This window comes from Salvelinus namaycush, chromosome 9 (assembly GCF_016432855.1).
Source record: "Salvelinus namaycush isolate Seneca chromosome 9, SaNama_1.0, whole genome shotgun sequence".
NCBI classification, from domain to species: domain Eukaryota; kingdom Metazoa; phylum Chordata; class Actinopteri; order Salmoniformes; family Salmonidae; genus Salvelinus; species Salvelinus namaycush.
The window spans coordinates 50,804,810-50,829,673 of NC_052315.1; the positions used below are offsets into that span (position 1 = coordinate 50,804,810).

Consider the following 24,864-nt stretch of genomic DNA (forward strand, 5'->3'; position numbering starts at 1 on the left):
AAAAAAATATATATTCTGATGATGTTTAGGCCAGCAGAGAAGGCCTTGCAGGCCCTGACGGCCCACCACTGATATATTGAAGCAGCATCTCAAGACATCAGTCAGGAAGGTAAAGCTTTGTCACAAATGGGTCTTCCAAATGGACAATGACCCCAAGCATACTTCCAAAGTTGTGGCAAAATGGCTTAAGGACAACAAAGTCAAGGTATTGTAGTGGCCATCACAAAGCCCTGACCTCATTCCTATAGAAAATGTGTGGGTAGAACTGAAAAAGTGTGTGCGAGCAAAGAGGCCTACAAACCTGACTCAGTTACACCAGCTCTGTCAGGAGGAATGGGCCACAATTCACCCAACTTATTGTGGGAAGCTTGTGGAAGGCTACCTGAAACGTTTGACCCAAGTTAAACAATTTAAAGGCAATGCTACCAAATACTAATTGAGTGTATGTAAACTTCTGACCCACTGGGAATGTAATGAAAGAAATAAAAGCTGAAATAAATCATTCTCTCTACTATTATTCTGACATTTCACATTCTTAAAATAAAGTGGTGATCCTAACTGACCTAAAACAGGGGATTTTTACTAGGATTAAATGTCAGGAATTGTGAAAAACTGAGTTTAAATGTATTTGGCTAAGGTGTATGTAAACTTCCAACTTCAACTGTATGTGTGTTAGCAGTATATACTGTATAATGTACACTGTGTAGCACTGTCTCCTCTCTCCAATATAGTATCATGCCTCGGAGTCCTACGTCCAGTGAGGAGGAAATGGCCCAGAGTGTCTCTGACGGGTCTGGAGGTTTTGAGACAGACAGCTCCAAGGAGGAGGCTGGCCATGGAGGACTTGGAGGGGAAAGGGCCAGCAGAAGGACCGACAGGAGGGCAGAGAAGGATAAGGCCGCCCGCAGGGAGTCACTGGTCTTCTGTGTGGTCATCCCTGACCTGCAGCAGTCTGTGAGTATACACTTCTGTCTCATTAAACTATGTTCTTATCATACTGCAGGAATATGCCATCTAAATCCAGTTCAAAGCCAAAACGTAAGCACGTTTCACTTTCCATTTGTGTTGTCATACCTGACCGACAGCAATCCGTGAGTAGGGACAGGGAGATTGTATATATATATTTTTTAATATTAGTCATTTAGTCGACAGCCTTATCCAGAGTGACTTACAATCAGTGCATTCAACTAAAATAGTTAAAACAATGAAAAAACTTGAAAAAGAAAAGGAGAGCGTCACACTCTATGAGCTCAAAAGCAATAATTTAATAACCAACGTTTCGACAGACAAGCTGTCTTCATCAGGGTATAATGACAAACACTGCGGGTCACTAGTTTATATAGTTTGGAAGGACACTCACAGGTGTCTGTAATCATGGCCGGGTGTGGAACAACGACCACATCACAATCATTACAAGTAAAACATCTTCAAAAAAAACACCAGCTATCTGACAAATCAGTGCTAATGAGAGTAGAAAAATAATTGGGATGCTTCATGCTGGTTGGAATTACGACACACCGGTAGTTGTTTCTGCAGTTTGTTACTGTGTGTTGCTTATATGAAAGACTGAACCCGAGGCTAGTAAAATTGTAAGTAAAGCACAAAGCTGTTAAAAAAACGAGGTCATAGCAATTGTGGGATATTTGCGCCAACCTAGCTGCATACAGTCAATGTGAAAGAGCGAGCTACCATTGCTATGTACTGTATAATGTATAAACTGAAAGTCAGACTGTTCTCAGCCAAGCAATTAGATAGATACAGAGCCTTCAGAAAGTATTCATACCCCTTGACTTTTTCCACATTTTGTTATGTTACAGCCTGAATTTATTATGGATGAAATTTCGTTTTTTTTCCACTGACCTACACACAATACTCCATAATGTCAGAGTGGAATTATGATTTTTTTTTAAATGTTTACAACTGAATAAAAACTGAAAAGCTGAGATGTATTGAGTTAATAAGTATTCAACCCCTTTGTTGTGGCAAGCCTAAATAGGTTCAGGAGTAACAAATGTGCTTAGCAAGTCACCCAATGCATTGCATGGACTCACTCTGTGTGCAATAATATTATTTAACATGGTTTTTGAATGACTACCTCATCTCTGTACACCACACATACAGTTATCTTTAAGGTCCCTCAGTCGAGCAGTGAATTTCAAACACAGAATCAACCACAAAGACCAGGGAGGTTTTCCAATGCCTCTCAAAGAAGGGCACCTATTGGTAGATGGGTAAAAAATAAAAAAGCAGACATTGAATATCCCGTTGAGCATGGTGAAGTTATTAATTACGCTTTGGGTAGTGTATCATGTTATGGGAATGCTTGTAATCGTTAAGAACTGGGGAGTTTTTCAGGATAAAAAGGAAATGGAATAGAGATAAGCACAGGCAAAATCCTAGAGGAAAACCTGGTACAGTCTGCTTTCCATTAGACATTGTAGATTAATTTACCTTTCAGCAGGACAATAACGTAAAACACAAGGCCAAATCTACACTGGAGTTTCTTACCAAGAAGACAATGAATGGCCGAGTTACAGTTTTGACTAAAATCTACTTGAATATCTATGGCAAGACCTGAAAATGGTTGTCTAGCAATGATCAACAATCAACTCGACAGAGCTTGAAGAAATCTGAAAAGGATAATGGGCAAATGTTGCATAATCCAGGTGTGGAAAGCTCTTAGAGATTTACCCAGAAAGACACATAGCTGTAATCGCTGCTAAAGGTGCTTCTACAAAGTATTGACTCAGGGGTGTGAATACTTACATACATGAGATATTTCTATATTTCCTTTTCAATACATTACGACATTTAAAAAAAATAAATGTTTTGTACGTTGTCGTTATGGGGCATCGGGTGTAGAAATGTATAATTTAATCCATTTTGAATTCAGGCTGTAACACAACAAAATGCGGAGTACGTCGCGGCATATGAATACTTTCTGAAGGCACTGTAAGTAAGAGGGAGAAAGAAAGCAATTGAAAATCGGTAGCTCGGTTATTCAGCCACAAAACACATATTTTCTCGCTGAGAAGAAGTGCTGTTGTTTTTCAAATTCCTTATCAGAAATGAACATGCCCTCTCATATAAACCCCCCAGGATTGTCTGGATGACAGCATAATCCATTGCTATAATCCTTACTAATTGATTGAGCTGATTCCAGTTACTGTTTTCTTCCACCAATACTGTGTAGTGCTGCACCTCTGCCAAATGACTTCATGAATATGGAATGATCATTTTTGTCCAGCTTCTGTTGGGAAGAGGCTAGCTAATTACTGAAACAGAATATCACGAGTAGACATTTCCATACTGTTCTATACAGGACTTCCTAGTCTATTCTACTGTAAATAAAATACTATATTCACAGCGATTGTCTCACTGGCAGGGAGACGTGTGCTATTGTTTGTCCCGGTCCATCTGTTACCACCTGCTGCCAGAATGGAACATCTGCATGTGTGTGTTAGAAGCAGAAACGTATGCTTTTAAAACCCAACGCCACCTGTCTTCTAATGTTTTGGAGCAGAAATGTATGTTTAAACTCCAGGTTTGGTATGTTAGCGTGATCTTTGCATATGTTGTCTTTGTTTTGGAGCAGACATGTATGAGGTTTAAACCCGAGGCCACCGTATGGGTTGCTAAACAGCAGATCCTGTGTACACTGACCCAGACGTTGAGGGACGTGCTGAACTATGGCCTGTTTCAGCCCGCTGTGGAGGGCCGCATGTCTGGTTTCCTGGACGAAGAGCGCCCCCTCAAAGACTACCCTACTCCCACCAGCATCAAGGGGGTTCCAACTCTGGAGGTACAGTAAAAGTACTGCTTTGATCCATCCCTCAGGTCCAGCCCTAACCCTAGCCCTAGTCCTAACTCTAACCCTCAGACTAACTCACCCACCAGCAGCAAAAGGGTCCCAACTCTGGTGGTACAGAAAAAGTGCTGCACCATTAGTCTGTATTATTAAACGCACATCCATCACTGATTGCTTCACAACATACAGTACCTTCATCAGGCTATTACGTTTTGATCAAAGAGTGGATCTTCGTCTTGTCAAATAGATGCGCCCCTGGCTCAAAACCTTTATACTAGCCTGTAAAGTATGTGGCAGAGCAATCGTGTGTGCATTGCAGGCCCTACTTAAATGTATCCAGTACTGCTCCATCCCTCAAGTCCAGTCCTCCTGTATTGGCAAACGTACGTCACTGATTGCTCTACAACATACCTTTATTAGGCAAGCGCAATGTTATGGATTGTGTGTGTGTGCCCTACTTCCTACATCCAGCACTGCTCCATCCCTGCGGTCCAGTAACACAGCACTGGACACGCGGCTGAACACCAACCGGGGGTGCAGTATAAGCACTTCTCCTTCTTGATCATTATCAAAGAATCTAATCTGTAGAAAATTCTGCCACTTAATGAATGATCTAGGGACTGCATCACTAGAATAAGTCTTGTTTTCCAAACAGCTCAGCTGGATTGTGATGAGGCGGCATAGCTGGAAACTCCATTCTTGGCTCCCTCTCTCTGTTCTTTGTTCTATATAGCCTCAGTCAGTGGTCCCCTGTTATCACTAGTACTTAATTACCGCCTGCCTGGGTGATATTTTCTAGTATAGTACACCTTAGTTACTTAGTATTAGACGTATGGATCACCCATTCTGGGGCAGTATTCATAAAGTGTCTCAGAGAATTTGTGATCAGTTTTGCCTTTAAGATCATAACTGAGTCTTTATAGAACAATGACATGGACAGGGGGGGGACCTGATCCTAGATCAGCACTCCTACAGTACGCTGAGATGATTTTGTGAATATGGGCCCTGGGTATGATTGGGAAGTAGTCTTTTTTGAATCTCCTTTCTACAGTTTTGTTATAAGAGCAAGGTCTACCAACAACACAATGTGAAAGTTTCCATAGAAAAAAAAATCCTCTTGGCTCCCTCTCTCTGCGTTGTTCTATATAAGCCCAGTCAGTGGTCCCCTGGTATCGCTAGTACTGAAGTCTTAGTTACTGCCTGCTCCTTCTACTGGTAGTTGTACACCTTACTTAGTATTGAATATATAGATCACCAGTATCAGTGGTGCAGGTTATGATTATGTCTGTTTTAGTTAGTCGGGATCATTACGAGATGATTATAAGAGGCGTTATAGGGTGTTCATGCTCATGATTAGTATTACAATGCATTACAGCGTTACCATTTTTCTCTTCTCCTATTTACAGTTCCGTTACAAGAGCAGGGTCTACCAGCAGCCCAATGTAAACGAAAAGCAGATTGCCAAAATCCACACGCAGGTGAGAAAAATAAATGAGACTTTATATTCCTTCTTCACGTCTTCTTTCAAATGCCTTTGAATATCTATTGCTGATGTCATCTATTGTATTGGATCAGGTGAAAGCTATATCTTGGACCCTTTTCACACTTTATATCCGTCAATGATGGAACCGTGCTGAAAAGAGCAATGTGAAAAGACAATATTAGCCGCAGTAGAGTACGGCTCAGGTCATTACAGTCGTGTGAGAAAATGATATTATTAACGGCGCTTGTCTCTGAGATTTTCATTGTATTATGAGCGAAAGAACATCTCAGGGCCTTTCTCTGTAATACTGATCAAATCAATACACTATTCGGCTACAAGCTGAATATAAAGTGTGAATTATTGAAGTGCATCATTTCATGGGCTCAATATTCAGCGGTATGTATTTTAACACATAGAACAGGACGGATTATTGGATTAAGACAGAAAACGACTGAGTCCAGGAGAATTCCTATCACTGTCCTTCTGGATCAAACAGGAATGCCACACTAAATAATTCACCCATCAAATTCCATTCCTGCTGTTTTCCCTGTTCTTTCAAGTCCACTTCTTCCTTTATGTGTGTTCGTGCACGCGTGTGTGGTGTGTGTGTTGGAGTTGTTCAAGGTGTGTGTACTGTGGCTGCGTCAGAGTGCGCTGGTCAGAGTCAGTCCCCCTGTAGTGTCTCTGTCCTGCCTGAAGGCTGCAGGCGAGCCTCTCTTCCTCTCGGCCTGGCACTGTTCAGCTCAGCTCAGCTCTGGGACCTGCTCTCTTAGCTATTTATAACTGGCCTGGAAAGCAGCACATGTGTCCCTGGTCCCTGGGAAAGCACCATGAGAAGAACAGCAGTGCAGAGACCTGTGTAACCATCATCTGACCTCCCTACTGTACCAACCTCCCTGTCCCTGTATCACGCCCCCCCCCCCCCCCCCCCCCCCCACTCTCTCTCTCTCTCTCTCTCTGCCCCCTCCTACTCCTAGGCCAACTATAGGAAATTCATGGACCACATTCAGCATCACCAGCTGGATAAAGTGGCAAAGATGCTGGAGAAAGGCCTCGACCCCAACTATCATGACCCTGATACTGGTGGTACGCCACACACACACACACACACACACACACACACACACACACACACACACACACACACACACACACACACACACACACACACACACACACACACACACACACACACACACACACACACACACACCTAGGCTCTTAATCAATATTGTGATGTGCACCTCATGTTGTATTATACAGCAGCTGCTGCTGAGAAGTAAACAGTGTCTGAATAAATTATGAATGGCTTAGTTTACTGAAAAAGGAAATTAGAGATCAGCTCACCTCAAATGTTTTTAAAGTCTCAATTGCTTGTGTTTTTGTGCACCTTTATTCTGTGGGACCTATAGGGCTGGTTTCCAGGACAAAGTCTAGTCCTAGACTACAAAGTTATTTCGCTAGCCGTTCTTCATTGAACATGCCTTCTATTCCAGAATTAGCCTTCTATTCCAGGAAACTTACCCAACGCATTTTCTTTGATGATGTTCATACATCATGTTTTAAGAAACATCCGTGACACTAAACAACACCATGTTGTGTGTTTTGTTTCGTAGAAACTCCACTGACCTTCGCAGCCCACCTTTACGACGTGGAGCAGGTCATCGTTGTATTGAAACAAGGTGGTGCACATCTGGACTTCAGGTCACAGGACGGGATGACGGCTCTCCACCATGCGGCCAGGGCCAAGAATCAGGCCGCGCTGAAGGTTATCCAGTATCTCTATGCCTTTTACAGCTTCTATAAAGTCGGCCACAATTCCCCGCTCTACCCCTTCCCCTTGGCCTTACCCTTTGATGTGTGCAGATCTGTATGGGTGAAGCAATATAGTGGAACATCCACCACCACTGCTTCTCTCTAGACCCTTCAGATCTGCAAAAGTAGAAGGGTTAGGACCAAGGATATGGGAAAAGAGAGAGAATTGGTATCGACCGATACCTTTAGATTTTTCGAAACAATCTATCCCATAACAAATCAAACTACACTGCTCAAAAAAATAAAGGGAACAATAAAATAACACATCCTAGATCTGAATGAATGAAATATTCTTATGAAATACTTTTTTCTTTACATAGTTGAATGTGCTGACAACAAAATCACACAAAAATGATCAATGGAAATCAAATTTATCAACCCATGGAGGTCTGGATTTGGAGTCACACTCAAAATTAAAGTGGAAAACCACACTACAGGCTGATCCAACTTTGATGTAATGTCCTTAAAACAAGTCAAAATGAGGCTCAGTAGTGTGTGTGGCCTCCACGTGCCTGTATGACCTCCCTACAACGCCTGGGCATGCTCCTGATGAAGTGGCGGATGGTCTCCTGAGGGATCTCCTCCCAGACCTGGACTAAAGCATCCGCCAACTCCTGGACAGTCTGTGGTGCAACGTGGCGTTGGTGGATGGAGCGAGACATGATGTCCCAGATGTGCTCAATTGGATTCAGGTCTGGGGAACGGGCGGGCCAGTCCATAGCATCAATGCCTTCCTCTTGCAGGAACTGCTGACACACTCCAGCCACATGAGGTCTAGCATTGTCTTGCATTAGGAGGAACCCAGGGCCAACCGCACCAGCATATGGTCTCACAAGGGGTCTGAGGATCTCATCTCGGTACCTAATGGCAGTCAGGCTACCTCTGGCGAGCACATGGAGGGCTGTGCGGCCCCCCAAAGAAATGCCACCCCACAACATGACTGACCCACCGCCAAATCGGTCATGCTGGAGGATGTTGCAGGCAGCAGAACGTTCTCCACGGCGTCTCCAGACTCTGTCACATCTGTCACATGTGCTCAGTGTGAACCTGCTTTCATCTGTGAAGAGCACAGGGCACCAGTGGCGAATTTGCCAATCTTGGTGTTCTCTGGCAAATGCCAAACGTCCTGCACGGTGTTGGGCTGTAAGCACAACCCCCACCTGTGGACGTCGGGCCCTCATACCACCCTCATGGAGTCTGTTTCTGACCGTTTGAGCAGACACATGCACATTTGTGGCCTGCTGGAGGTCATTTTGCAGGGCTCTGGCAGTGCTCCTCTTGCTCCTCCTTGCACAAAGCCGGAGGTAGCGGTCCTGCTGCTGGGTTGTTGCCCTCCTACGGCCTCCTCCACGTCTCCTGATGTACTGGCCTGTCTCCTGGTAACGCCTCCATGCTCTGGACACTACGCTGACAGACACAGCAAACCTTCTTGCCACAGCTCGCATTGATGTGCCATCCTGGATGAGCTGCACTACCTGAGCCACTTGTGTGGGTTGTAGACTCCGTCTCATGCTACCACTAGAGGGAAAGCACCGCCAGCATCCAAAAGTGACCAAAACATCAGCCAGGAAGCATAGGAACTGAGAAGTGGTCTGTGGTCACCACCTGCAGAACCACTCCTTTATTGGGGGTGTCTTGCTAATTGCCTATTATTTCCACCTGTTGTCTATTCCATTTGCACAACAGCATGTGAAATTTATTGTCAATCAGTGTTGCTTCCTAAGTGGACAGTTTGATTTCACAGAAGTGTGATTGACTTGGAGTTACATTGTGTTGTTTAAGTGTTCCCTTTATTTTTTTGAGCAGTGTATATTTGTCACATGCGCCGAATACAACAAGTGTAGACCTTACCGTGAAATGTTTACTTACAAGCCCTTATTAACCAACACCCCACATATAGGAGTCATAATTGACAATGTCCTACGCATAACATATGTGAACGACCACCTGGATTTGGTCGTATGTAGCAAAATTTGAAATTGTGTTTTTTTACATTGGATAAAAATAGAGACTCATAGCTACAACATGGTATATCATACACTGCAGTTGAGGAACAATGGGAAAGTCATTGAGTTTGAGTTCATTTTTATTTTTACAGGGACAGTGCACATTAATCAACGTTTTAGTAAAAGTGCCGGTTTTAGCCAACCGGCTAATTTTCAACCGCAGTCCCTGGGTAGGTTTTTAAAAACAATTGCAATACAGACAATCAATGAGCAGTGAGCACACGCAGAGCAACATAGGACAAGCAAGACATAGCATGCAGACAGAGCAGCATAGCACAAAAGCAACAAGACAAAACCCATAAAAGCAACAAAGTGTTTCCACACCTCACAAGCTACAGACAACAGACAACATGGAAAGCAGCAATACACAGCTAGGGATTATGTTCACAAATCTGATTGACCTTTAGCCATGTCTTTGTGAAAGTGTGGTAGGTGGTGCAATTCTGCTTTGAAAGTTGATAAACTTGTAACATCACTTTTGAGATAATGGTCTTTGCATGTTTTGGTACACCTACGGGAGAGCTCTTCTTTGTCTACACCTATTCAGCATTGTTCACACCCAGATACATTATGTCTATGTCTAAATTCTCTTGTCACTTACAACCTCATTCTAATCGATCCCGAAGTAGCTTACGGACAATGTCAAATGTGATATAGCGAAACATCTGAGTGAGTTGGGTGCGCAATTACGCAGGTACTTTCCAGAAACGGATGACACAACAACTGGATTTGTTATCCCTTTCATGCCCTGCCTCCAGTCCACCTACCGATATCTGAACAAGAGAGCCTCATCGAAATTGCAACAACTGGTTCTGTGAAAAATGTATTTAATCAGAAGCCACTGCCAGATTTCTGGATTGGGCTGTGCTCAGAGTATCCTGCCTTGGCAAATCGCGCTGTTAATTAAGACACATTGCAACCTTTGCAACCACGTACCTACAGTTGAAGTCGGAAGTTTACATACAACTTAGCCAAATACATTTAAACTCAGTTTTTCACAATTCCTGACGTTTAATCCTAGTAAATATTCCCTGTTTTAGGTCAGTTAGGATCAACACTTTATTTTAAGAATGTGAAATGTCAGAATAATAGTAGAGAGAATGATTTATTTAATCTTTTATTTCTTTAATCACATTCCCAGTGGGTCAGAAGTTTACATACACTCAATTAGTATTTGGTAGCATTGCCTTTAAATTGTTTAACAGGTTAAACGTTTCAGGTAGCCTTCCACAAGCTTCCCACAATAAGTTGGGTGAATTTTCGCCCATTCCTCTTGACAGACCTGGTGTAACTGAGTCAGGTTTGTGGGCCTCCTTGCTCGCACATGCTTTTTCAGTTCTGCCCACAGGGCTTTGTAATGGCCACTCCAATACCTTGACTTTGTTGTCTTTAAGCCATTTTGCCACAACTTTGGAAGTATGCTTGGGGTCATTGTCCATTTGAAAGACCCATTTGCGACCAAGCTTTAACTTCCTCACTGATGTCTTGAGATGTTGCTTCAATACATCCACATAATTATCCTGCCTCATGATGCCATCTATTTTGTGAAGTGCACCAGTCCCTCCTGCAGCAAAGCACCCCACAACATGATGCTGCCACTTCTTTGCTTCACGGTTGGGATGGTGTTCTTCGGCTTGCAGGCCTCACCCTTTTTCCTCCTAACATAACGATGGTCATTATGGCCAAACAGTTCTATTTTTGTTCCATCATACCAGAGAACATTTGTCCAAAAAATACGCTCTTTGTCCCCATATGCAGTTGCAAACCGTAGTCAGGCTTTTTTATGCCGGTTTTGGAGCAGTGGCTTCTTCTTTACTGAGCGGCCTTTCAGGTTATGTCGATATAGGAATTGTTTTACTGTAGATATAGATACTTTTGTACCTGTTTCCTCCAGCATCTTCACCAGGTCCTTTGCTGTTGTTCAGGGATTGATTTGCACTTTTCACACCAAAGTACGTTCATCTCTAGGAGACAGAACACGTCTCCTTCCTGAGCGGTATGACGGCTGTGTGGTCCCATAGTGTTTATACCTGCATACTATTGTTTGTACAGATGAGCGTGGTACCTTCAGGCGTTTGGAAATTGCTCCCAAGGATGAACCAGACTTGTGGAGGTCTACAATTTTTTTTCTGAGGTCTTGGCTTATTTCTTTTAATTTTCCCATGATGTCAAGCAAAGAGGCACTGAGTTTGAAGGTAGGTCTTGAAATAAATCCACAAATACACCTTCAAAAGGTGTAAAAAGCCTATCAGAAGCTTCTAAAGCCCTGACATCATTTTCTGGAATTTTCCAAGCTGTTCAAAGGCACAGTCAACTTAGTGTATATAAACTTTTGACCCACTGGAATTGTGATACAGTGAATTATAAGTGAAATAAACTGTCTGTAAATAATTGTTGGAAAAATTACTTGTGTCATGCATAAGTAGATGTTCTAACCAATTTGCCAAAACTATAGTTTGTTAACAAGAAATGTGTGGAGTGGTTGAAAACGAGTTTTAATGACTAAGTGTATGTAAACTTCCGACTTCAGACTACAGTATGTGAGAGTGGATTCTCAGCCCTCGCTAGCATGAAAACTAAATACAGACACAGACTATGTGTGGGAAATAATTTAAGACTGAGACTCTCACCAATACAACCCAACATTGCAGAGTTATGTGCATCCTTTCAAGCACACCTTTCTCATTAACCTGTGGTGAGTTATTCACAATTTTCGATGAACAAATAAGGTTTTATATGTAAGATGGTTAAATAAAGAGCAACATTATTGACTATTATTATATTTTTATTTGTGCCCTGGTCCTATAAGAGCTCTTTGTCACTTCCCATGAGCCTGTATGTGACAAAAACTCACACTCATTCTTATGTTTAATAAATGTATCGTAGAGTGTGTGGCAGGCTTACAATGATGGCAAAAAACAACATTTGAGAGTGCGCTGACCCTGGTGTTAGAGGGGGTCTGCAGCTGGAGGTTGATTGTTTGAAGGGGTACAGGACTATAAAAAGTTTGGGTACCACTGCTCTACGGGACGGTTGAGCTAACGTGCGCTAATGTGATTAGTATGACGTTTTAAGTAACAAGAGAATTTCCCAGGACATAGACATATCTGATATGGGCAGAAAGCTTAAATTCTTGTTAATTTAACTACACTGTCCAATTTATAGTAGCTATTACAGTGAAAGAATACCATGCTATTGTTTGAGGAGAGTGCACAGTTATGTATCAGGAATCAAGGTAAGACCCAAGTGCAGACTGTGTGAATTAACAATGTTTATTGTAACCACAGGGGCAGGCAAACGACAGGTCAAGGCAGATAGGGGTCGATAATCCAGAGTAGAAGCAAAGGTACAGGACGGAAGGCAGGCTCAAAGTCAGGGACAGGCAGAGTTCAGTAATCCAGAGGTGGAGCAAAGGTGCAGGACGGCAGGCAGGTTCAGGTTCAGGCGGGTGGGTACATGGTCAGGACAAGCAAGGGTCAAAAACCAGGTGGACGAGAAAAAGAGAGGCTGGGAAAAAACAGGAGCTCACAGGACAAAAGCTGGTAAGCTTGACAAACAAGACGAACTGGCCCAGACAGACAGAAAACACAGGTATAAATACCCAGAGGATAAGTGGGGAAGATGGGTGACACCTGCAGGGGTTGGAGGCAAGCACAAGGACAGGTGAAACAGATCAGGGCGTGACAGTTATGTACTAGAAAATGCATCCACAAACCAATTAGGCTCATTTAGCCAGACTTGATACAACATTTTGAACAGTAATGCAATAATTCATTGGATCAGTCTAAAACTTTGCACATACACTGCTGTCTAGTGGCCAAAATCTAAATTGCGCCTAAACTACAATAATACATTGTGGCCTTTCTCTTGCATTTCAAAGATAATGAGAAAAAAAAACTCATGTTTTTTTCTGTGTTATATTCTACATTAATTTCACATTTCCACAAACTTCAAAGTGTTTCCTTTCAAATGGTATCAATAATATGCATATCTTTGCTTCAGGTCCTGAGCTACAGGCAGTTAGATTTGGTTATGTCATTTTCGGCTAAATTTGGGGGGAAAAGAGTCCTATCCGAAGATATCCTAATCTGACTTTGAAAGTGTCCAGATAAAAATAGTTTTAAAATATTTTTTGAATTCTTAGATGATGCTTACCTAGACACCTGTCTAAATTGATGGGTCATGTGAAAGAAATGCTATAACCAACCCCCGGCCACAATTAGCTAAATTGATGGGTCACTATTGTCTAGACATGTAAACATGTTCATGAAATACAATAGATGTCCATAATCACTCCCAGACACACCTGGCTAACTTGATGGGTCATGTAATCATTTTCTTTTGTAGAGTCTTTTGTAGCTAGCTAGCTAGCTAGCTAAACAGTTAACCATAATTCCAACCCATAGCTACAGTGCAAATGGATTGTCATAGCTAGCCACCATGCATGAAATTTGATACGTATAATATCTGAAAATTTAGCTAGACTCTTACACGTATACATGGAGTGGGAAGGTTTTCGTCTTTTTCCGTGGCTAAACCAACTAGCCTCGTAATTTAACAATTGTATTCGTATTTACATACAGCATGCACGTTTGTTATTAAGGCACATGAAAGTTATCATGTTCCAGAAGGAATTTCTGCCAAAAATGCATTTTGATAAAATAAAAAAAAATGCTTCTCCTGTGAAGTAGTGACGTGCAATATACACATAGCTTCTTGAAACAGGTCACATATTGTGGGTTTATTGGGTCCACTCCTTAGCTAGCTAACTAATTAGCAAGGAGACTGTAGCTCAAATTGAACCAGCGAACCGGGTTTTAAAGTAAAGATTTACCCACTTTGAATGTTATATTGATTTTGTGCATATCTGAGTAATGTTCAGTCAATTCCCGGGGTCATTTCATGTTTTATGTCTGTCTGAGCTGGTGCCATTCAAGCAGGTAGAAATACAGCTGGCATGTACGTATTTCTGCCAGCTTGAATGGCGAATAGCTCAGATACACAATGTAGAGACCCCATATTGGGGAGTAGGGGAGAGTGGCGTAAATTGAGCCATAGGGTTAGAAACCATACACAAAATGAATCATCTGGACAAATATTAGGGAAGAGGCCATCATTTCATGGAGTCTATGAAGGATGAAACCATATTGAAAAAGTAAGCAAGTTAGGTAAAAGTCTAATTAATTTATTGTGTTATAGGTTTTATTATGCTTCTATCTAAGGTAGATCATTCTAAGATTGTTTTATACATCAAGTTGGGGTCTTTATAAGTTACAATATGAGGTCCTAAACCTAGCATGAAAGTGCATCCTTGTAGCTGTGTGGGCTAATAATATTAGTCAAAATGTTTGCCTTGGGATAAGTTGAGCCAATGGCCATGGGTAAATTGAGCCAATGGTCACCATATCCCATAAAAATTATGACGCATTTTGTCAGTTTTATGCATAATATGCATAGTACTTCTGTGATTTGTCATGCATATGAACTCAAGACAGTGCATTTTTTATGTTAAAGAGCAGACATCATCATGCCCTGTGTATACAAATGTGAAACAAGCAGAGGTCTAGCCCCTCTTGAGGTTCTTGAACGAGCAACAAAGGAAGTGAGAGAAGGTAAGAAGTCCATGCGAGCAGCAGCAAGGGATAAAACAGACTGAATGACACTGAAGAGGTACATTGACAAAAAAGAAAACAAACATGTACCTATGCGAAAGAGAAGCTATGATAGAGTAGCAGAGGCACACAAGGTCTTATCTGATGACATGGAGTCTGAGCTTGCTAAACATATCAAGAATTTCGCAGACCAGTGTCATGGCCTTAATAGCATCAAATGCAGAGAACTTGCCTGCGAATTGGCATATCGAAACAACATCCCTGTCCTAGACAACTGGTCAAGAAATGGAAGGGTAAGTGATATTGAACAGAGATCTACAGTATATCTGAATGTAGTGTGGCAGGCCAGGGGGTTCAGGAAATACGTTTACACAGATCAGACACAATTGTATTAGCTCGGTTTCAAGGGTGTTTATTAACCTCTCTAGGGTATGTGGGACGGTAGCGTCCCACCTCGTCAACAGCCAGTGAAACTGCAGGGCGCCAAATTCAAAACAACAGAAATCCCATAATTTTTATTCCTCAAGCATATTTTACACCATTTTAACCCTTTCACACGTACCATCACACAGGTGTGATCGTTCTACAGTGGTCCCTGAAGCGTACGATCACACCCGTGTGATTAGAACACTCATTTAGAACGCTTGTTTAGAACGGCCAGTTTCGAATGAAGCAACAATCAGCATTTGAGCTGGCCACACTTTTTTCAGAAACTATTTACACAAACACAGTCCTTACAAAGTTATGTCCAGAATGTGAGCAGTTTATTTTGGGATGCAATGTTCAGATATTCACAGAAGTATATATAGCATAACACAATCATCCTAACCGGAAAAATGTAGGCTACATTTGTCCAAGCGCTAACTGAGGAAAGATTGACCCAACACAAGCAGTAATATTTTCTAACTCTCGGCTGACATAAACTACAATATGAATTAGCTAATAGCAATTATTATGTATAATTAATCACATCACGGGTGAGCTCACCATTGATCGAAATAATTAGGTAAAACACTTTTGAAATCGAAAGTAATCCGACGATTAGTTTCAGCGCGCAGCCATGCATTTGTTCCTCACAGAAACCGAAGATAATAAGAGAAGACAAGATGAGTTTGGTCTGTTTATAGTATGCATGTTGAAGGGGTGTGTCAATCACTGTCGTTCACATCCCACCCTTCATTTCCGGAAGTCCTCAAAAAATTAGTGAACTCTTACTCACCTCATTTTGTTATAACATCTTTGGTCAAACAGACGATTACGTGAAACCCAGAATGCATTGTATGTCAACAAACATGGCTACACAGCTGGAATTAGCTTAGCTCATCATAATCAGTACAACCTTCAAAAAAGTATTTTACACACATATGTGCCCATTACAATCTGTGCAAGAATCGGAATGCATGATTTGTCACATAGAATTGAAAACATGTGAATAAAACAGTAAATACACAAATAATTGCCACACAAAACATTTTCTGATAGTGATTTATTGAGACAAGTGGCGCGTGCTGGCAGTCAAACACGTACCCTCTCACTCTAAACCATTCAGTGTTGTTGTTTATGTATGTAGATAGTGAGCTAAGCTGTAGCATTAGCAATAACTTTCAAAAGGAGACAACTCACAAATGTGGAAATTCTGGAGATTTTGAGTCTGAGTATGAAAGTCAGGAATCAGATTCTGACAGTGAGTAGCTGCCCCCCAACCTTGTAGCCATTGAGAACCCTGAATCTGAGGACCCCTTGTCCACTGACAAAGTCCCAGTTCCATTAGAAGATGCTGGTGGTGATGGTGGCAGACTGACAGTGGATGAAGTACAGGAGTTCTGTGGTAGCTGGAAGGCTGCCAGCCATTTCACCCCTCCTGGCCCTGCTGATTGTGTTGATGAGTCCCAGTCTGGAGTGCAACGCCCTTTGCCATTTCCATCTGAGGCAGAGTGCTTCAAGTTGTTTCTGACAGAGGAGCTGGTGGGAGACATAGTAGAGACCAATCGCTATGCCTTGAAGCTACAGGATAAGAGAGAGCCAGTGTAACGGATGTGAAATGGCTAGCTAGTTAGCGGGTACGCGCTAATAGCGTTTCAATCAGTTACGTCACTTGCTCTGAAACCTTGAAGTAGTGGTTCCCCTTGCCCAGCAAGGGCCGCGGCTTTTGTGGAGCGATGGGTAACGATGCTTCGTGGGTGACTGTTGTTGATGTGTGCAGAGGGTCCCTGGTTCGCGCCCGGGTATGGGCGAGGGGACGGACGTAAAGTTATACTGTTACACCAGGAGTGGGGGGACAACCACAATTAGTGAAATGTATACATTCCTGGTGACAGTAAAGAAGAACTCCCTAAGAGAATACTGGAGCAGAGATCCTATGTTTGCAACTCCCTTCTTTGCCACCCTCTTTTCCCAAGACTGCTTTCTAGTTTTGCTGCTATGACTGCATTTCATCATCAACGCTACTGCCATCCTAAATGACCCGTTATACAAAACAAGAGATGTCAAAAGCTGGCAGTAAAGTGCCATGACAAACGAGACGTCCATGTCCTCTCCACTGTCCATACAGCAACCATGTCGGCCACAGGGAAGGTGAACCACCTGACGGGAGAGAGAAACAAACCAGACAGAGAAACATCAAACCAGACTGCGTGCTTGACTATTACCTCAAAATGTGGGCAGTGGATAAGGCCGACATGATAAACAGCTTTGTGGAATGAACTCAGAAAACGACCAAGTGGTATAAGATATTTTTCCAGGGTAGCGTCAAAATACAACATGCCAATACTTCTGACACATTTAGCATTGTTTTACAGAGCTAATAGAATAATGTAACTAGCTACATAAGCATGATTGAATATAACACCATAAAAGGTGAGTAACATGAGTAACATGAGTAACGTTACCTAGCGTGTCCGCGGTTATAAGGAATATACACAAATATATTATGCTCCATACGGACGTATGAGCTACAGTAGAAACGGTATAACACGACACAGAAACTATTATAACGTAATTAGGCACTTACTTTGATAGAAACGCAGTCTGGATTTGAAGATGGGTGTCTGTAGTGACGCCTCTAGCACTGAGACGCTGTGCCACTTGGGAGTCAAAAGGCCAGGGTAGCTTCAACATACAACACATGCTAATACATCCGTGATGCAATTAGCATTGTTTTCCAGAGCTAATAAGACTGTAGCTAGATACCTAAGCATTGAGTATAACACCATACATGTTATGAAATGAGTAACGTTACATCGCGTGTCCGCGGTTATAAGGAATATACACAAAAACATGATGCTACAGTAGAAATGACATAACACGACATGCAGAAACTATTATAACGTAATAAGGCACTTTGATAGAAACGCACTCATTTCCAAAGTTATTATTGGTAACGAAAACAACTTTGATTGCGATGCAGGCGACAGGTGGAAAATATGAACACGTGTATGCTGGACGGCAGATGAGTAAATGTCTGCAGACTTGAACTGCACAAACAATTGAGAAGTGTTTGGGGAATTTTGTCCGGGTCAGAAATGTCAAAACAATTAATTGGTCCGCAAAAGTAAAAATGACTACTTTTATGTGAATGAATGAGGCGGAACACACCTCATTTCAAACTGTTATTATAAAATAAAAAACTGTTTAGAAAATAATTTAAAATTGACAAATAAAACAGGCGGCTTGCTTTGGTTTGAGGGCAGCGCAGATTAAATGTACTGTTACATAACAATCACATTCTGGAATTGGAGAGAACGTTCTAACATCACGTGCATAAAACAACTCACGCTGGGGTGACCGTTAGAGATATTTGGAACTCACGCATGAAAGGGTTAAAGCTACACTTGTTGTAAATCCAGCCAAAGTGTCCGATTTCAAAAAGGTTTTACGACGAAAGCACACCAAACGATTATGTTAGGTATGAGCCAAGTCACAGAAAAAGACAGCCATTTTTCCAGCTAAAGAGAGCAGTAACAAAAAGCAGAAATAGAGATATAATGAATCACTAACCTTTGATAATCGTCATCAGATGACACTCATAGGACTTCATGTTACACAATACATGTATTTTTTGTTCGGTAAAGTTCATATTTATTTAGTTTAGGCAAGACGCTACTGTCTCACTTGGCAAAAAGCCTGAGAAAATGCAGAGCGCCAAATTAAAATGAATTACTATGAAAATTACTATAAAATCAAACTTTCATTAAATCACACATGAAAGATACCAAATTAAAGCTACACTGGTTGTGAATCCAGCCAACATGTCAGAATTCAAATAGGCTTTTCAGCGAAAGCATACGATGCTATTATCTGAGCATAGCACTTATAGTAAACAAAAGAGAGAAAACATTTCAACCCAGCAGGCGCGACACAAAACGCAGAAATAAAAATATAATTCATGCCTTACCTTTGACGATCTTCTGTTGTTGGCACTCCAATATGTCCCATAAACATCACAAATGGTCCTTTTGTTCGATTATTCCAACTTGCTCAAACGTGACGACAAAATATCTCAAAGGTTACCTTTACCAAAAAATGTCAAACTACTTTTGTAATACAACTTTAGGTATTTTTTAACGTTAATAATCGATAAAATTGAAGACAGGATGATATGTCTTCAATACAGGATTAAAACGATATGTAGCATGCCTTCTGTTTGATTGAAGCGCATGTCCAGGACACCTGGAGTGCCTCGACTTCAAGATGGCCGTATTTCTTCATTACACAAAGGAATAACCTCAACCTATTTCTCAGGACTGTTGACATCTAGTGGAAGCCGTAGGAACTGCAAGCAATTCGCTTAGAAATCTGGTTTCAATGAAAACTCATTGAAAAGACAGTGACCTCAAAAAAAAAGAAAATCTGAATGGTTTGTCCTCGGGGTTTCGCCTGCTAAATAAGTTCCGTTATACTCACAGCCATGATTCAAACAGTTTTTGAATCTTCAGAGTGTTTTCTATCCACATCTACTAATAATATGCATATCTTATCTCCTGGGGATGAGTAACTGGCAGTTGAATTTGGGTATGCTTTTCAGCCAAATGTGAAAATGCTGCCCCCTACCCTAGAGAAGTTAAATAACAATCAAAGAGAAAAGAATAGGTCTCCTCCAGGAGACCTCCTCCGGGATACCGTCTTCTGGACTCCGGAGTCTTGCTGTATCCTGTGGGGAACAAAACGGAGCTCCCTTCATTATCTCTGGTATGAGCACGACTATACGGGAGTAACCTCTCTTCCACCCCAGTCCTCAACTCTGTGTGCTGCCCTTCTGGCAGCTTTATGGAACTCGTCCAGCTGGTGAGCAATCAGCCCCATCAATTACCCAACCATAACACGGCCAAGGCTGTCCTCTCGTGCCAACTCTTCAATAAGTTAACTTGGTAAATCTGTTGGGGTTTCGGTCTCCCCGGATGCCGTATGCGGTAATTGATGGGTCCCAGCTTCTCTATCACCTTGTTCGGCCCGTGCCATGTTGCCAGGAACATATTTACTGCAGTGGGGATTACGACCAACACCTTGTCTCCCACCTGGAATTTTTTGGGCTGGGTTCCCCGATTGTAGACCTGGGCTTTGGCGTGTTGGGCCCTCTCCTTGTGTTCTACCACACTGTGTAAGGGGGTCGGCTGGGCTTCCCACACCTCCTTGGCGAGATCCAGTAGGCCACGTGGCCTCCTCCCATAGAGGAGTTCGAAAGGGGAAAACCTGGTGGATGACTGGGGCACTTCTCGGTCCGAGAACATTAGCTGGGGTAGTAGCTGGTCCCAGTTCTATCCGTCCTGCTCGATGACCTTCCACAGCATTTGTTTGAGCGTTTTATTGAACTGCTCGACAAGCCTATTCGTCTGCAGGGGAAAGATGGAGGCCCAGATATGCTTGATCTGCAGGAGAGCACACAAATCTTTCATTAGGCGGGACATAAACTCAGTACCTTGGTCTGTCAGGATCTCATTCGGGTTGCCCACCTGGCTAAAGAGGTGGAACAGCTTCTGGGTGATTCCCTTGGATACCGCTGCCTGTAGGGGAATGGCTGATACCGGGTGGCATAATCTACTATTACCAGGATGTACCAGTGTCCTCATGCCATTTTACCAGGCGTCCCACTATGTCCAGGTGATGTGTTCAAAGGGCTCCCCGATGATCGGTAGGAGGGTCAGCGGGTTTCGGAAGTGTGCTTTTGGAGCAGTGATTTGACACTCCGGGCAGCTGTGACAATAATCTTACTCAGCCCTCCTCATCCCGGGCCAGTGGAACTGGGCGGTGATCCGTTCCCGGGTCTTCTCCATTCCCAGGTGCGCCTCCAACAGGTGAACAATTCCCACGTACCGTTGGGGCAGCAACAGTACCTCTCGAAGCTCCCCCTGTTGGCACGACACCTGATACAAAAGGTTATTCTTGATTTGGAAATGGGGGTATCGCCAGTCACTCACCCCCGGAAGTAGCTTTCAAGTAGCGGCTTTCAAGTTCGAATCCTCCCACTGGGCAGTCCCAAACTGCCCCCACAGTTGGCCCACAGTGGGTGTCCCGGCTGGTCCCTCGAAATCGATGAGGGGAATGGGCTCCTCCTACAGTTGTTCACTGGACTCCGACTACGGGTTTGTCAACTTGCTTCCGGGCCAAGCATTCAACGGGTCATCCTCGCTCTTGTCTTCCGCCGGCTCGTACATTTTTCCTCAGCTCCTGCTTCCACAGTGCCCTGAACAGTGGACAATCTCGTCCCACGAGGAGGGGTACTGGCAACTCCGGTACGGCACCCACCATCATCTGGCAGACCCATTGTGGCCTCACGATATTGGCCTGTACGGTTGGACACCGCTTTCTGTCACTGTGGACACATGAAACGGACATCTCCCTACCACGTTCGGTCCCCTAGGCCAGCAGCCTCGTGGCTATGAGTGTAACAGGAGGTGACATAGTTCACTGCGTGGCCCACCTCGCCTCCGGGGTTTGCTGATGGCATTGAATCCTCTCGATCCGGGCAATTCCATGCAAGGTGCCTCTGGGTGCCACACTCAAAACACCCCCTTTGATCTCCATCTACCTGGGGTCGACTGTCGGTTCGGGATATACTGCGGTGGGGGTATCCTTCCATCCTCTTGGACGGGTCTCCAACTCGGCCCGGCTCCCCTTCAGGAGGGCCTTGGTGTTCTGATGCATCTCCACTGCTCCCGGGAGGCACTTCAAGGTCTGGGGCGTGCAAAGACTCTTCATGTCGTGGGGTAGCGCCAGTAAGAAGCGATCCATGACCACTTCGTCTATGATGGAGAGGGTGGATACATCGGTTAGGAGCCACGCCCTGTTGATTCGCACTAGGTGGCTGATCTGGGCTTGGGGGGGAGGCGTCGGCCACGTACCTCCAGTCGTGGACCAGTTGGGCCCGATGGGCCTGTCTGAATATGTCGTAGTTAGCTGCCTGTTCGTTGTTAAGGTCCAAATACGCCTTTTGGGAATTCCCGGACAGGTACGGGGCCAGCAGACTTACCCACTTCGGCCTTGGCCATCCTTCCCGTAGCGCTGTCGGTTCAAACATGCAGAGGTATGTTTTCGATGTCATCATCCTCCGTTAGCTTGATTAAAAACTGGTTTGGATGCGATTCAGTAGGCGTTCCTCCTTGTAGCTTCCTGTTTTCTTCAACTTGGCAAACATTTTGTAGCCGCTTTTCCTCCAGCATTCGTTCCTGAACCGTCTGTTGGGCCCGGACGAACTGAACGATCAACTTGTCCAAGCTTATGCTGCGTAAACGTCAACCCTGATCTGACCATGTTATCAGAATGCCCGCATTCTCCACCAATTGTGACAGACCAGTGGGTTTGGTCAAGACGTTTATACAGATCAGACATGGACACAATTGTATTAGCTCGGTTTCAAGGGTGTTTATTAAATAACAATCAAAGAGAAAAGAATAGGTCTCCTCCAGGAGACCTCCTCCGGGATACCGTCTTCTGGACTCCGGAGTCTTGTTGTATCCTGTGGGGAACAAAACCGAGCTCCCTTCGTTATCTCTGGTACTGAGCACGATTATACAGGAGTTACCTCTCTTCCCCCTAGTCCCCAACCTTGTGTGCTGCCCTTCTGGCAGCTTTATGGAACTCGTCCAGCTGGTGAGCAATCAGCCTCTTGATTACTGGGCTCTCAAGTGGTTCAGCGGTCTAAGGCACTGCATGTCAGTGCAAGAGGTATCACTGCAGTCCCTGGTTTGAATCCAGGCTGCATCATATCCAGCTGTTATTGGGAGTCCCATAATTGGCCAGGGTAGGCTGTCATAGTAATTAAGAATTTGTTCTTAACTGACTTGCCTAGTTAAATAAAAAAATGTAAACAATTACAAATTACTCACCAACCACAATCAGCCACAATTAGTCCTGACTGGAGAGCCTGTTGAGATCTGGCACGTCCAGCTGAGGGAGCCATCGCCGCGACAAGTCTCCCACTGGTGGCTAACCTGCTGTATGCCACAGTAGGCATACATTTAAGCTATACAGTACCACACCCCCATTCCATGTATTCAACTTTGACCTACCAGCACCATCACCCATTTTCCCCAAGGCGGCTCAACTTACCCTGTCCCTATGCTCAATTTACCCCATAGTTTAGTAAGTACACCACCCCATTCATGAAAATGGATTACTCCTACAAATAGTGAGTCACGTGGCTGTGGCTTGTTATATAAAGCAGGCAGGCAGGCACTGAGGCGTTAGAATGAAGAAAACAAGTGACCTAAGCAATTTTGAGCTTGATATGGAGTGCCGGATCCAGTATCTCAGAAACGGTCACCCTCCTGGGCTTTTCACACATGACAGTGTCTAGGGTTTACCAAGAATGGTGCGACAAACAAAAAACACCCAGTCAGCAGTAATCCTTTGGGCGAAAAGAGCCTGTTGATGAGAGAGGTCGAAGGAGAATGGCAAGAATCGTACAAGCTAACAGGCCGGCCACAAACAGACAAATAACGGCGAGGTACAACCGTGGTGTGCAGAACAGCATCTCGGAATGCTCAACTCGTCAATCCTTGTCACGGATGGGCTATTGCCACAGATGACCACGCCGGGTTCCACTCCTTTCAGCTAAGAACAAGAAAATGTGGCTCCAGTGGACACGCAATCACCAACAGAGAACCATTGAGGAGTGGAAAAACATAGCCTGGAACATGACAGTGAGTTCAGTTTACTTTAGTGGCCTGGTCAGTCCCCAGACCTCAACCCAATAGAGCATCTTTGGGATGAGATGGAACGGGCTGTTCACAGCATGAATGTACTACCGTCCAATCTGCTGCAACTGCCATCGCGTCAGCATGAACTAACATCCCTGTCGAACTTATCTGACACCTTTTAAAATGCCCTAAAGATTTCAGGTTGTTCTGGAGTCAAGGGGGGGGGGGGGGGTTCAGACCCGGTATTAGATGCGTGTACCTAAACTGTCCGGTGAGTGCATGTAGAATACTATATTTCCCTTGATGTAGTGATGCTGAATATAAAAAAACTAAACTTAACCCAATCTCCCCTACAATGGCTCTCTGTGGAAGGTGTGCTGCGGCGATGAGGTCGTGGGCCACCTCCAAGCAGGCCTGCAGCTGACATGAACACTCAGGACCTGCTGCGGGAGCTGGTGCGTCAGGTTGCCACCCATACGCAAGTGGACTCCTCAGTTCTCTCCCCAGCAACAACAGTGCAGGAGGGCAGCCCGTTGACTCCTGCACCTCACTTTGATAGGCCATGAGAATGAGCGGAAATTGGATGTCCCAATCGCTCTGGTTCCTGGGCAGTCTCAAGGGCTAGTTGAGCACCTAAAGTACACATGAATCTTTCGACTAGCCTATCGCTGTGCGGATGCAAGGGGGTAGTCTGCGTCTTCCTGTTACCCAGCCGTAGAGGTCTTCATGGGTCCAAAAAGTTGGACCTGTTCCGAAATGGATCCGTGGCTTTCCCACCGGACCCGATATGCATAAATAAAAACATTTAAACGGAGACCTGTTCCGAAATGGACCCAAGGATGACAATCAGACCCATTTCGAAACGACCTATGTAAAAACAGATCCAAAAAGACCCGTGCAGGTTCAGATCCGAGAGATCCATTCAGATCTGAGAGAAGAAAGAGAGAGAGAGAAAGAAACCACAGACCTGGCACTGCCAGCGGCATCAATAAACAAGCAATATTGG

At 43.8% G+C, this 24,864-nt stretch overlaps 1 protein-coding gene across 1 annotated transcript in view; it reads left to right on the plus strand.

Annotated features, from left to right (window-relative positions):
• The first annotated feature begins 735 nt into the window (after window positions 1–735).
• The window catches only part of shank2b (SH3 and multiple ankyrin repeat domains 2b), a 143,007-nt gene continuing 118,878 nt past the window's right edge, over window positions 736–24,864 (plus strand). The window contains exons 1-5 of the mRNA XM_039000668.1: window positions 736–954; window positions 3,596–3,802; window positions 5,215–5,286; window positions 6,269–6,377; window positions 6,908–7,059. Coding sequence (XP_038856596.1) covers window positions 736–954; window positions 3,596–3,802; window positions 5,215–5,286; window positions 6,269–6,377; window positions 6,908–7,059 — 759 coding nt within the window. The remainder of the gene's footprint in view (window positions 955–3,595; window positions 3,803–5,214; window positions 5,287–6,268; window positions 6,378–6,907; window positions 7,060–24,864) is intronic.